General features: G+C 37.0%; 1 protein-coding gene across 3 annotated transcripts in view; it reads right to left on the bottom strand.

The window, feature by feature from the left end:
* ITSN1 (intersectin 1) overlaps positions 1 to 14,844 on the bottom strand; it is a 279,862-nt gene that overhangs the window by 202,679 nt on the left and 62,339 nt on the right. For all 3 annotated transcript variants that reach the window (XM_036744721.1, XM_036744719.1, XM_036744720.1), the window contains 3 exons: positions 13,574 to 13,637; positions 9,734 to 9,894; positions 442 to 621 (listed from right to left, as the gene is read on the bottom strand). In XM_036744721.1, the coding sequence (XP_036600616.1) occupies positions 442 to 621; positions 9,734 to 9,894; positions 13,574 to 13,637 (405 nt within the window). The remainder of the gene's footprint in view (positions 1 to 441; positions 622 to 9,733; positions 9,895 to 13,573; positions 13,638 to 14,844) is intronic.

The raw sequence follows: 14,844 nt of genomic DNA, 5'->3' as shown, positions 1-14,844 counted from the left end.
CTGGCATATTATGTTTTACCTGTTTTGTTTTGAATCTGCTAAAGGAAGAAATTAATGAATTAACACATTATTTCTCTCTGGACCCAAATATAACTAAATTATAATCAAGAGAGGCAGTGTTACTTAGTAGATGGAGAGCTGGCCCAGGAACCAGGAAGACCTGGGTTCAAGTCTACCCTCCAACACATACTGGCTGTATGACCCTAGGCAAATCACTTAACCTCTTGCTGATGTAGGCAAAGCTCTAAGGCAGAAAACATGCCTATAGTCAGTAGTGGAGAGAGGGAGGGAGGCAAGTCCTCCCTCCAGTAGAAACACAGGTTTATGCCTTAACTCCTAAAAAACAAGTAGCACTGAAATTTTAACAGAAAAAACATTTGATATGAGGAAATATTATAAAAGTTATGAAAAATGGGGCTTAGGTTATAATAGGTTGCATACCAGGATGAGCAAAAGCAGGCAAAGGTTGTATGACAGAAGGAGTGCCATTAGCCAGGGGAGGAACTGCTGTTGTAGGAACAGAAGATACAAGAGGTGGGGACATTCCTACTACTGGAATAGATGCCATTGGTACTGGAGCAACAGCTGTGAGAGACGGCATGCTGGCAATGCCTCCTATACCTAAGGAGCAAAAGAGATTTAAAATAAATCCAGGTGAGCCATTTACAACACAAGAATCCATTAGGATAAGCATAAAAGGCTTTTTTCCTATTGTAACACGTCAAATTTAGGTTTCATATATATACTAAAATTACCAACATGATTATTTGTTAAAAGCTGTTCAGTTCAACAACAAAACTTCAACATTCTCAACAGCAACTATGGGCAAGGTTTTGGGAATACAAAGACAAAAATGGCATAGAAGTCTTCACTTCACGGGGCTTATATTCTCCTTGGTGGATGGTGGATGAGATTTGTTCACGTAAGTCAAAAATACATTTAGGAAGGATGTGGAATGATTGGGACAAAGGATATTTGAGAAGGGAGAAAATACTTTCAGTTGCAGGAGATGAGGAGGGGGAAAGCAGGGAAGGCCGCATGGAAGAGTTAGCAAAGGTAACTAAGCCTTGAAGAAGCTAAGGATTCTGAAAGGCAGGGAAAAAAAAATGGGCACATTCCAGGCTTCAGGCCAGGACAGCAATATGAAGGTACTGAATCTGAAGACAGCATGTCATTGAAGAGGAACAGTCCAGTTAGCAAGGAATGTAGGGCACGTCGCAAGGAGCATTAATTCCCTGTCCCACTCCCCACAACACATGTTTTAAAACCCTTTTCTCCCCAAGCCTCCAAGGGCATTCCCTCCCCTCCCACTCTCATCCAAAGTACTCACCTCATACTTGACCAAAAACCCCCAAACCTACCCACTAAAAATTCTCTCCTCTCCCTTCCTCTTGACATTATTCTCCAACATTTCCTCCTTCATTCCAGTATCAAATGAAGAGGGGACCCTTCTCTTCACCAGGGTCAATCCTTTTATATACACCCCTGAACCCATCCTCTTCTGTTTTCTGAAGCCAGTGCCTGTACTATTACATTCTTCCCTTCTCTTTAACCTCTAAACCCTCATTATTTTCCCTGACCTCAAAAGACCCTCACTAGATCCCAAGAGTCCTAAGCATCATACTATATCTCTTCATCCTTTCTTAGCCACATTCCTTGAAAAAACACTCTTAGGTATATGCCCACTTCCTCTCCTTTTCACCACCATCCCCTAAACCTGGTTTCAGATCTCATCACTCATCCTAAACTGTGTTCTTTATTTACCAATGGTCTCCTAATCCCCAAATCTAATGGCCTTTCCTCAATCCTCATCCTTGGTTTCTCAGATGCATTTGACCCTGTTGGTCATCTTTTTCTCTTGGTCACCTTTTTTCTCTCCATACTGGCCTGACCACTCCTCCCCATTTCCTTTACTGATTCATTATTCATGTCACATCCACTAACTATGGGTATAGCCTAGGCTCTGTCCTGGGGGCCTCTTCTTTCTCTAGATACTCTCTCCCTCTGGGGCTTTGGCAGTTCAAAATGAGTTCAATTATCATCTCCATGCAGATGACTCAAAGGACCCAGCCCCAGCTTCTCTTCTAAGCTGTTGTCACTCTACCCCTCTCTCTCCTCTGTCTTGCACGTCCAAAGCTTCTCATCCTTAAAATGATTTCCAATCCCTCTGCCCTCAGTTCTCTAGCAGACCATCATGCTGTCCTTACTATGTTTTCTTCCTGATCCCTCAGTGAACCAGTTAGACTCCATATTGACTTCTCAGAGTCATGTGCCTGCTTATCCTATTGACCATCTCACCTGGTCGAGCCTCAGCCTGTATTAAATCCACAATCCACTGCATACATGTACATTTCTACTCATACTATTTAATGAAAACGGAGAAAATCACTTAAGTCATGCTAAGTCCAATACAAATTTATGTTACATAAACTCAACTGGGTCCTCCCTCTCTCAAGACAATTCTTTTATAGCTTCCTAATCAATTCACTGTCCTGCTTACCACAGTGGCTTTTCCAAAACTTTTCATTCCTCCCCAAACTACCCATGCCACCCCCCTCCTGAAACCCCATCCCTTGGTTCAGGACCTTTCCTCATATTTCACTGAAAAAGTTAGAGCTTTTTGCTCCTTCTTCTCCCTCCTCCTCAGGTCACCTCACTCAGATGCTTTCAATCACCATGTCCCTGTCATACATGAGGAGGTGGTTCCTCTTGCCAAAGCTAACTCCTCTACATATACAAATGATCCAGTCTTTTCTAACAGATTGCCCCTTCTATTACCCCTACTTTCTCACTAACCTTCATTCTGCCTATTGGCTACTTCCCAACTGCCTATAAACACACCAATGTCTTCCCAAGCCTCAAAAAGATCCTTATTTGCTGCTTCCATCCCCTGTCCTCTCTTTTGTGGCACGTACATTCCTCCTCTCTTCTGAACTCTCTGCAGTCTGGTTTCTGACTTCATCATTCAACTTACACTGCTCTCTCCAAAGTTATCAATGATTTCTCCATTGCCAAATCTGACGACCTTTTCTAGGTCGTCATCTCTGGGTGCTCTGCAGCCTTTTACATCACTAATCACTTTCTTCTCCTTGATCCTCTTTTCTCTAGATTTTTATCTGACGGTCCCTCAGTCTCCTCCGAGGAATCATCATCCATCATAACTGTAGGTCAGGTATGTGTCCTGCCATATCTCTCCCCATTCTGTTCAGGGCTGCCTTCTCTTCACAGTGGACACTACCTAGGATTTCATCAGGTACCACAGATTCCATTTCACTTCTATGCAGATGATTCTCAAACCTACTCATTCAAAGGGCATCACTATTCTCCCAGTCACCCTGCCATCTCAGTAACATCCTCAACTACTCACTCCCTATATCCAATGTGTTACCAAGTTCTGTACATTTCACCTCCATAACATTTTGTATGCTATTCCTCTAATTTTATTCACATTTTGCAGACTAAAAACCATGCAACTGATCAAAAAACAAGGCCTACAGTTTTATTTTTTGAGTAATTATAAAACATTTTCATGGAAATTTGTTTTCAGATAAGCTTTATGTATTTTACCAATGAAAAACAATAATGAAAGTTGTTACTGACAGCAGAGACAAAGCCTGTAAAAAACTATGTGCACCCAAATGTTTTCATAGAAAATCCATTTATAGTTATTTATTGAAAAGTTTCCCTTTTTTGTATTTTTGATGGTTCAGATGCTTGGAAAGGCGAGATGAGCAGCAGAATAAGCCAGAAAGAGAAAAGGATCATGTGGATTCATCATGGCGTCACAATGGGGAAGGGAGGGGAGCGTAGCCAATGCAGGGATGATAGCCTGGAAAAGAACTAGGGATTCAGAGACTGAAGGTAATGGTGAGGACAAAGAACAGGGTTAGGAGTTAAAAGGCAAAGGAGAGTTGGAATGACAAAAGATTGGGATCAGATAAGGCAATTGAAAAAATACTTTTAGCTCTGATACAGAAACTACAAATGTTACAAATAAGAAAAAATAATAATTCTAACGGATAAAATTTGTTATTTCTTTTAAGCATATGCATTTACATGAGTATCTCACTAAATCTAGATGTCAGAGAGTCAGAATTACCTGACGGCCTCAAACATTTATTCATCAAACATTCTTAAAGCTCCTACCACACTGTGGTAGATGCTATGAGGAGTACAAAGAATAAACCACCTTCTTTTGTCAAGGATCTTACAGTATAATAGGGGGTAAGGAAGAAAAGAGAGGAAGTAAGCATTTATATAAAACCTATGGATATCAAACATGTGAAGAGATGATCACATTACCAGGTAGAAGGTGAATGTGAAGTAAGAGGAACAAAGTGCTACGGAACTTCAGAGGAATCTACTTTATCCTGTTAACAGGTATCAAACCCTTGTATGTTGACCTACACGACAAACGAAAACATAAGTTTGGAAATGCTACAAGTAGGGCATAGAGAAGGGCTTCTATTTCACATTTTTTATTCTTTCGAAAAATTCAAAAACTCTCTCAATCATGTTTAAGGTGAATATTACAAATCTTAAAAAAAAAAAAAACCTAAATAGTATGAAAAACTAGAGTGGAAAAAGTCAGAAAGATGTCAGATGATGTCCCCAATGTCCCATAATCAGTAATGTGAAACCAGAATAGGGATAAAGAATCATAAGAGCACAGACTTAGAAGCAGAAAGGGACTACATGAGGATGATCACATCAATTCCATTTTATAATAACATCATTCACAAGTTACAACCAAAAGTCACTCTAATATTGAACTAATCAACCATGTATAACCTTGTTCTTTACGGAACTTTCTCCTTTACTCTCACTTAGTAAAACATGAGGGGGGTTCGCCCCCAGAACAGAATGCTATAAAGCCGGCCTGCAAAATGTGTGGCCCACAGGACCACCAAAGGGTTTCAAACAGCCTGCAAAAAATGTAGAGGATGTTTTCTTATACATTTTTCATAGGCCACAGGTTGTTCAGACCTGCTATAAAGTATATTGACTTTGTTTAGTGTACTGATTCCATATTTCTGAGAATGAAAACCTAATTTTAAAAGACTTTTTAATTCCTACATGCTAGCAATACTGCTATTAATCTATTAAATAGATGACAAAAAACTACTAAGAATTTATGAAGGCTTTTAGATAATTTTTTATTCATTACAACAGCTTCTATGTACATGTGAAAATTTATAATACAACTATGAACAATACATTTATTCAAAATACAAATGTTGCCTTATTTTTTAAGAGTCTTCTAATGAGATAAATGGCACTGACTTGCATCATTAGGAATTGAGATGTCTGGTTTAAGTGGTGACCTTCAACCTTGTATCTATGTCCACATATGAATTCACAGATCCCACTGGTGTAGAAGGGACAGGAAAAATAAGAAATCGCATATGAATATGGAAGCAGCTTTAAAGAGCAATTATGTTGGCAGAGCCAAGATAGTGCATTAGAGGCAACCCAACTGAACTCTCTTAACATTCCCCCCAAACTTTAAAATAAAGTCTCAAACCAAATTTTGGAGTGGCAGAGACAAAAAAAGGTCAGAGGAAGACATTTTTCTGACCTAAGAAAACTTAAGAGGTTGGCAGAAGAAGTTTGTTACATCGATGTAGAAGCCTTTCCAGAGCCCCAAAACAAGGCAGCAGCCAGAGCAGCAGCAGCTTCACGAGCTCTAAGTACAGAGATGGAAGGGGGTCGAACAACAAGTCAGAAAGAAATTATAGCGGGGCCACTAGGTGGCACAGTGGATAGAGCACTCAGGAGTACCTAAATTCAAATCCAGCCTCAGACACTTACTAGCTGTGTGATTCTGGTTAATCTTAATCCTGATCACCTCCAAAAAGACAGAGAAAGAGAGATATCACAGGGGTTGATTTGTAGGCCCTAGATAAAGCTGAGACTGACTGACAACTCTACTGCTCATACACAGTTCTGGGTCATAGTTCCAGGGCAGAGAAAAGTGGTAGGGTTTTGTCACGGGAAGAGGTTGGGGGGAGGTGGCCCTGATCACAAGGCAAATAGAGTGCTTGCCCCAGCATGGGACCAGAGAACTTTCCTGGGTAAAGACCAAAGTAGAGGCCTGGAGAACAGTGGCCAAACCTCTTCAAGCATCACACCACCCTGGAAGCACCAAAAATTTGAAGACCCCCAGAACTAGCTCCTCAAACAGCAGCACAAAAAAGCTTGAAGCTTGGAACAGTGCCTCCCCAATCCCGGGTGAGCAGAGACCAACTTTAACATAAAGTTCAAAGTCAAGAAATAGACTGGGAAAACGAGCAAAAAACAACAAAAAAAGAACTTGACCATAAAAAGCTACTACAGTGGTAGGGAAGACCAAGACGTTAACTCAGAAGAAACAACACTGTGAAAACCAGTACAAACAAAACCTCAAAAAGAAGATAACAATATGAAAAACGCTACATGCAAAACCTCAAAGAAAAATGTTGATTGGATTCAATCCCAACAAGAGTTCCTGGAAGAGTTAAAGAAAGAGATAAGACTGGTAGAGGAAGAATTAGGAAAAAAAAATGAGAGTGATACAAAAAGTTATGAAAAGAGAATTAACAAGCTTGGTAAAAGAGGTACACATTACTGAAGAAATAACACCTTAAAAAACAGAACTGCCCTAATGGTAAAAAGAGGAACAAAAAATTCATGGAGAAAAGAACTCCTTAAAAAGCAGAATGAGCCAAATGGAAAATGAGGTGACAATTCTCACTGAAGAAAATAATTCCCTAAAAATTAGACTGGGCAACTGGAAGCTAATGGCTCCACAAGACATCAAGAAACAATAAAACTAAGTTTAAAAAATGAAAAAAATGAAGAAAAGGTGAAATATCTCATTGGAAAAACAACTGATGTGAAAAATAGATCAAAGAGAGATAATTTAAGAATTGTTGGACTACCTGAAAGTCTTCATCAAAGGAAGAGCCTAGACATCACATTTCAAGAAATTATCAGAGAAAAATGCCCCAATATCTAAGATTAAATGAGTAAAATAGAAACTGAAAGAATCCATCAATCACCCCCTGAAAGAGATCCCAAAATGAAAACTCCCAGGAAATGTTATAGACAAATCCCATAGCTCTCATGTCAAAGAGAAAATGCTTCCAGTAGCCAGAAAGAAACAATTCAAATATTGTGACGCCACTGTTAGGCTCACATAAGATTTAGCAGCTTCTATATTAAAGAAGTAGAGGGCTTGGAATATGATATTCCAGAAGGCAAAGGAGCTAGGAATACAACCAAGAATAACCTAGCCAGAAAAACTAAGTATAATCCTTCAGGGGGGAAAAATGGACTTTTAACGAAATAGAAGACTTTCAAGGATTACTGATTAAAAATCAGAGCTGAAAAAAAAATCAGAGCAGAATAGAAAATTTGGCATTCTAATTCTTCAAGATTCAAGACAAGCATAAAAAGGTAAACATGAAAGAGTAATCATAAGGGACTTGGTAAAGTTAAACTTTTCACATTCCTATTTGGGGTAGTTAATAGGAGTTTACACAGACAGAAGGCATAGGTATGAGTTGATTATGTTGGAACGATCTCAAAAAAAATGAAGGGGTGAGAAAGAGGGATACACAGTGAGAGGTGGGAAGAAGTGGAAGAATAGGGAAAATTTTCTCACATAAAAGAGGTACACAAGGAAGAGCTTTTACAGTAGAAAAAGAAATGAGAGAGTGGCAGGCAATGTTTTAACCTCACTCTCAGTGGAATTGGTTCAAAGATGGAAGAACATATACATATGGAAGAACACACACACACCCCAAACACACACACAAAATCAGCTGTGTATAGAAATGTCACTTACCCAATAGGGAAAGGGAGATGAGATGGAAGGGAGGAAAGAGGGAGAAGAATGATAATAGATGGATTTAGGGAGGCAGTGGTTAGAAACAAAATAGATTTTTGAGGAAGGACAGGATAAAAGAAACAGAAGAGAATGAGATGGCAGGAAATATCCAATAATCATAATTGTGATTAGCATGGGATGAGCTCACCCATATAACAGAATCAGATAACAGAATAGATTAGAAACCAAAATCAAACAATATGCTTTTTACAAGAGACACACTTGAAACAGAAAGATACACCCAAGAGTTAAAAATAAAGGGTTGGAGTAGAATCTAATATGCTTCAGTTGAACTAAAAAAAAAGATGCAGGGATAGCAATCATGACCTCAGACAAAGCAAAAGCAAAAATAGACCAATTTAAAAGAGATAATCAGGGAAACTAATTTTGCTAAAGGTACCACAGACAAAGAATATCAAAAATTTTTATGCTAGTTTCTCTGCTAAAGACCTCATTTCTCAAATATACTGTGCATAGAACTGAGTCAAATTTATAATAATAAACCATTTCCTAACTGATAAATGGTCAAAGGATATGAACAGGCAGTTTTCAGACAAAGAAGTCAAAGCCATCTATTGTCATATGACAAAAATATACCTCATCTATCAGAAATGACAAATGCTAGAAAGGATGGGTGAAAAATCGGTATACTCATGAACTGTTGGTAGAGTTGTGAACTGGTCCAACCATTTTGGAGAACAATTTAGAACTAGGCTAAAAGGGCTATAAAACTGCGCCTACCCTTTGACCCAGAATTACTACTACTAGGTCGGCATCCCAAAGAGATAAAAGAACAAGAGAAAAGACTTATATGTACAAAAGTACTTGGAGCAGCTCTTTTTTTGTGGTGGCAAAGAATCAGGAATTGAGGGGATGCTCATCAATTGGGGAATGGCCGCACAAGCTGCAGCATATGATTCTTACGGAAGACTATTGTGCTGTGGGAAATGATGAGGAGGGTGGTTTCACAAAAACATGGCATGACTTTTATGAACTGATGCAAAGTGAAGTGAGAAGAACTGGGAGATCATTGTATACAGTAACAGCAATGTTTTATGATAATCAACTATGAAAGACTTCACTACTCTGATTAACACAATGGTACAAGACAATTCCAAACTACTCAGGATGAAAGAATGCTATTCATTTCCAGAGAAAGAAGTGATAAACTGAGTGCAAACTGAAGTATAATTTTCTCACTTGCTTTATTTTTCTTGCTTTGTTGAAATATAGCTAACATAGAAATGTTTTGCATGATTTCATATGTATAATTGATATCATATTGCTTGCCTTCTCAGTGGGTGGGAAAGGAGGTGGAAGGGAAGAGAATTTGGAACTCAAAATTTAGAAAAGAATGTTAAAAATAATAAAATTTTAAAAACAAAGAAAAAAAGCAAGTATGTTGCTAACTAGCATGAACTTACAAATTATAAAATATGGTATTCCTATAATACTTCAATGATCAAACGTGATATTATGATCATCAGGGTATTATGATCATCGTGTAGCATCAGGAATATTAAAGACGCTACAGAATAAGAAGTAAAGGGGCAGTGTATGACAAATAGAGATCAAGGGTTCAATGAAATAAAGAGAGAGACATCTGTGAAAGTCATATCAAGAGAATGAAAGCTCTTTCTCTGTTAATGCATTTGTTTTTGTTATATTGGTAACTAGTATTATTATGCTTTTGAATTGCTTGTGACACAATCCATGATGGATCCATTTTTTTTTTCAGAAGATAAAAAATCCCCTCAATTACCATACTGTATTCAAGAGAAAACAAAGGTATCATCATGTTTGTTTCTAAACATTAAAAGAAACAGAGAAATAACAGAAAAGTTAAGTCATCTTCAGACTTACCAAATGTGGGTGCACCAGAAATAGCAACAGGTTGCTGTTTCATGACAGGAGGAAGTGCAGCAGGTAGCTGATAACCTTGTAGCTTCAGTTTGATAAGTTTCATCGCTATAGAAAATTCTATCTGATCCATTCTCCCATCATTGTTCATGTCAGCTAGTGCCCTGAAATTCAATGCCATGAGCCTTTTTAAGAACTGTAACCTTCAAGAATCTTTTTAAAGCACTAAAAACTGAACCCTTAAATCCCTTAACTCTCTGCAAAGTACCCCAAAACTCCAAATTGTAAAAATCAAACTGATTAGTTAACTTATAAATGGCTTATTTAAATCTGTAGTATTGTCAATGTACCTCTTTTTAAAAAACCTTTAACTTTTCTTGATTAAGTAGTGTTTTCAAAATGTTAAAATATATAACCTTTGAAAACTGTCACACTATCATGTTTCAAATTTTTTTTTAACTAAAAACAAAAGCAACTTAATATATCACTCCAACTACGAGAATTTGTAGTTTGGGCATGATAAAGAACTTAAATGTGGACAATGTATTCCGAAAGAAATTTGGCCAAAACTGTACAAACTCCCTGTGGGGTTCTGCAAACCTCACCATAGGGAGACTTTTTTAACTGACAAGTTGATGGTTCCACAGCTAATGCAGATAAACTTCTCTTTAGAATCTAGCCCTTTGTGTTTTAACAACACAATGACTGTGCTGTTGCAAGCGGTACACCAACATAAATTGTCCAAGTACAGCAAGAAAATGGGGTTTCATGTAAAATAGCTTTTTTCAAAGAATAATGAACAAAAGGAACAAAAGGGAGCACCTGCAGAGATTACGAAAACGGTACAGTGGTTGCCACTAGTTTCTGCAATTGGAAACCACATTATACAGGGTGTCCCAAAAGTCTTAGTACAGGTTTGGGCTTTACTAAGACTTTTAGGACACCCTGTACAATGAAAAACTCAAAATAATAATGATCTAACTATGTAAAACATTTCTTTGTTAGTTTTTTTTTTATAGGACTACTCAGCCAGATTTGGAATTCTTTGGCCGTACCAAAAAAATCAGGATTTAGCTAGCCATTAAAAGTCATTTTATTTGAATAATTTTACTTACAACACAAAAAACACACATACCTCAGAGTAACATAGATTCCTAATGAGAAAACCTTGCTGCCATTCGGGTAAGTTACTTAAACTTTTCAGAGCCTCAGTTTCCTCAGAAACAGAGATAAAGACACTTGGATTGTTTGTTCCTGGGCTCATTGTGAGACTCAAATGAGAAAAGGTATATTGATTGCTTTGTAAATATAAGATATTATAAATAAGATAAGCTGCTATTATTGGTGGCGGTAACAGTAATAAAATAGTGAGAAAAGGAATATTTTAGAGCTGAAAATGTCAAAACAACATACATATTATTTAAAAGAAAAAAATTCAATTGCATAGACTTCTCTCCATATGATTACAGTTAACTTATCAAAGGTAATACTTATCAAGAATAAGAACTACCTGGGCATCTTGCCATAATAGGAGTCCGGGCATGAGAAGTCAAATTTGAAGTTCAGATTAAAAACTGAGACAACAGAATTACAAATGTGGTATTCCCTAATCATTAATATTTTCCCTAAAACTGAAGAAGCACGGACAACAATAATTAAAATTCAGTAATATCTTGTAACATTAAGAAAGGGGAGCCCCTTAAAAAGAAAAAAGATGGCTGCCCAGTTACATGGCTATTTTGACTTCCTTTTTGCTCTAGATAAGAGAGCCCGGACTTTATTAAGACAATGTCTAATCTTCAGGGGACCATGCCAAAGCATCAGGGAAATAACAGGATTCAAGTACTGCAAGAATTGGTGCTGTGAAGAAGCTTGGCTAGGCAACAAATATTTGAAAGACTGATTAGCATCACCAGTGTTTAAGCTTCCAACTACCACTTCTTGGAATCTGATTAGCTCGGCAAAACAAAACAAAAAAAAAATGTTTTAAAAGGCTGGAAAATAGGCACATGGGAATTCATAGAAGATCCTGAGTGACTCACTCATGTTTTGTTTTTTTTTTTTTAAAATAAGAATTGCAAAAATTAAAACAGAACAAACCCCAACTGTACAGGACTACAAATTGTTTTCTTTCCTAACTCTTGTTCTTAAGAAGAACCCAGAGAACATTCCTATAAATATTTGGGAAAGTTGAACATTGACTTAGTAGCAGTTGAAGTACCTATGTGAATATTAAATTAAAACCATTTTCTTTTTTCAGTCAAAACAATATAATGTTTTTGGATTACTAAGAGGAATCGCTGGAGTAACCTTCAGTGTTGGGAAAGGTCTGTCCACAACACAAAACAGGGGTCTCAAACATAATGGATAATGATGTTCTCTGCATTTAAATTGAATGTAAGGTAAAATTCCTCAGGAACTTAAAAAAAGTGTATATAGATCTGGCCTCAAGTATGCAGCTATGTAAGAAAATATTTGTGGATTTTATTTTTCATATTAATTTGAAATGTCGCTAATACCACATTAGCTTGGAATTGCATAACTAAATAAGCAAAGTACTACTCATGGGAGAAAGCAATAAACTAAATGCTGAGATAAATATATTTTCAAGTATAAAATATTTCAGATTTTTTTGAGTGAGGAAACAAACAGCTAATCCTGCTCAAATTATTTTGCTTGAATGCTGAAGTACTGTCCTCTATTTGACCTTGGTTCACAGAATGTTATTCTAGCAGCAAGGGATTTACACTGGTGCTCTGGTGAAATCATATGCACTCCTTTAACCATATAAAGGAGAAAACTATCTCTGAATTCAGGCAAAATACTTAATAGTCTAATCTGCATATTAACTCAGTAACACACTGCACAAAACACATCTGTACAAAATTATTAACTAAAATATGGTGTACTTTGCTACATTTTGCTGAACTTAGGTAGTGAAAATGCTAATACAATCCCTAAATCTTAGAAAGGGAAAAAAGATTGAGTGATCATTTATTTTAGAAATCAGAAAGCCAAGGGACAGAGAAGTTCAATAACTTGTCCAAGGTTACACAGCTAGTCAGCAGAGTAGCCGAGGCAGAACCAGGACCACAGGTAAGATTCACAGACTAGGACTAGAAAGGACCTTGGAAAGCATCTCATCTAAACAACTCACTTTAAGTACTTAGGAGAAAACCAAGGTCGAAGGAACTTGAGTTCTCAAGGTCACACAGATCGTGACATCTTTAGAGGGTGGCTCTGGGCCCGATCCTCTGATGCCACAGCCTCTGCTCTTTCCCATTTTCCACATTGTCTCCCCAGAATCCAAGTCTCTTGATTCCTAGTCTAGGTTCATGCCAACATATACTGCACTACTTACTGCCTCTCAAAGAAAAGCCATTTCTGAGTTCAGATTATGTTACTGTGAGACTATATAACTAGAGAGTTAATTACTTCTTAAAAAGATTTTTATCCAAAGTAGTTAAAGGATAAATAAACACTTTAGTACTTAAAATAAAAAAACCCATAACTATCTGGAAAACTCATTCCAAAATGACTCATTCCTGCGAAAGACAACAATATGAGCCATTTATCATTTTTTCAAAGAAACTGGCTCCAACCAATAAAGAACTTTTACAACATCTAAGTCAAGAAGAGTAGGCAGTTCCTTTATTCTTAAAAATTACTATCTTAATAGTGAATTTTAAGACATAGTATATTTGACTGAATTTTGATTTTAGGAATCTTCACTTCCATTCTCCAGCATTGTCCTAACTTTTCATGTAGAATATTCGATGTAAATGTCATTAAAAAGAAGTGAAAACATTTTTTGACATATATCAGCATACATTTCCAACTTACCATATCTGTGCTAAAACAGGCTGAGATAACCCAGATTGAAAAAAAAAGTTTCTGGCTTGATCACCTGTAAATTAAAGGAAGACTGTTTCAAAAGAAATTAAAGTCATCAGAAACTGATTAAAGCAAAACTATCCAAAATAGAAATGCAAATTTAAGGAAGATGCTGAAATCCTTATAAAGACTGAACTTCTTTTCTCCCAATACATACAGGAAAATAAGATCAAAATGAAAATCAAGCCAATTTCACACAGGCATAGGTCATTTTATTGCGCTTTGCAATATTGTGGGGTTTTTTGTTTCTGTTTTTTACAAATTGAACATTTGTGGCCACCCTGCTGTCAAGCAAATCTATTGGTGCCATTTTTCCAACAGTACATGGTCACATCGTGTCTCTGGGTCATATTTTCATAATTCTCGCAATATTATCATTATTATACTGTGATCAATGATCTTTGATGTTACTACTATAATTGTTTTGGGGCACCATGAACCACACCTATTTAAGATGGCACACTTAATAAATATTGTGTGTTTTCTGACTTCTCCACTGACCAGCCATTCCCCCATCTCTCTCTCTGTCTCCTCGGGCCTCCCTATTCCCTGAGACACAACAATATAGAAGAATATTACATAATCTTAGTTGATAAAGCAGTGGCAGGGCTTGAGAGGACTGACTCCAATTTTGAAAGTTCTGCTGTGAGTTAAATGCTATCAAACAACATCACACGTCACAGAGAAATGTTTAATGAAGAGTCAATTGATGTGACAAACTTCATTATCTTATTTTAAGAAATTTCCACAACCACCCTAACCCCTTCAGCAACCACCACCTGATCAGTCAGCAGTCATCAACATTGAGACAAGACCCTCCTCCATCAGCAAAAAGATTATGACTCACTGAAAGCTCAGATGATGGTTATCATTTTTTATTAATGGATCATTTTTAATTAATATATATATATACTTTTTTTATATACACTGGGAAATAATAAAATGTGAGTGACTTGTTATACTGTGATATTTGCTTTGATGTGGTGTTCTGGAAGCAAACCTGCAATGCCGCTGAGATATGCCTGTACTCACCTACTAAATAATTTGGAAAAGGTTGGCCTAGCATGGTTATGCTAGTTAATTACACGTTAAAGACAATTTACCATTAAAATATAGCTCTTACTATCTGCTTAGAGAAGAACAAATGTGCTTCCTTTTGCCTTTTGTTTTAAAGTTTGTGAGCCTGAGAAAATTCAGACTTGATACATACTTTCTCTGCA

This window comes from Trichosurus vulpecula, chromosome 2, assembly GCF_011100635.1.
Source record: "Trichosurus vulpecula isolate mTriVul1 chromosome 2, mTriVul1.pri, whole genome shotgun sequence".
NCBI classification, from domain to species: domain Eukaryota; kingdom Metazoa; phylum Chordata; class Mammalia; order Diprotodontia; family Phalangeridae; genus Trichosurus; species Trichosurus vulpecula.
The sequence above is the reverse complement of the archived record's forward strand: the minus strand, read 5'-3'. Positions and strand labels throughout refer to the sequence as shown.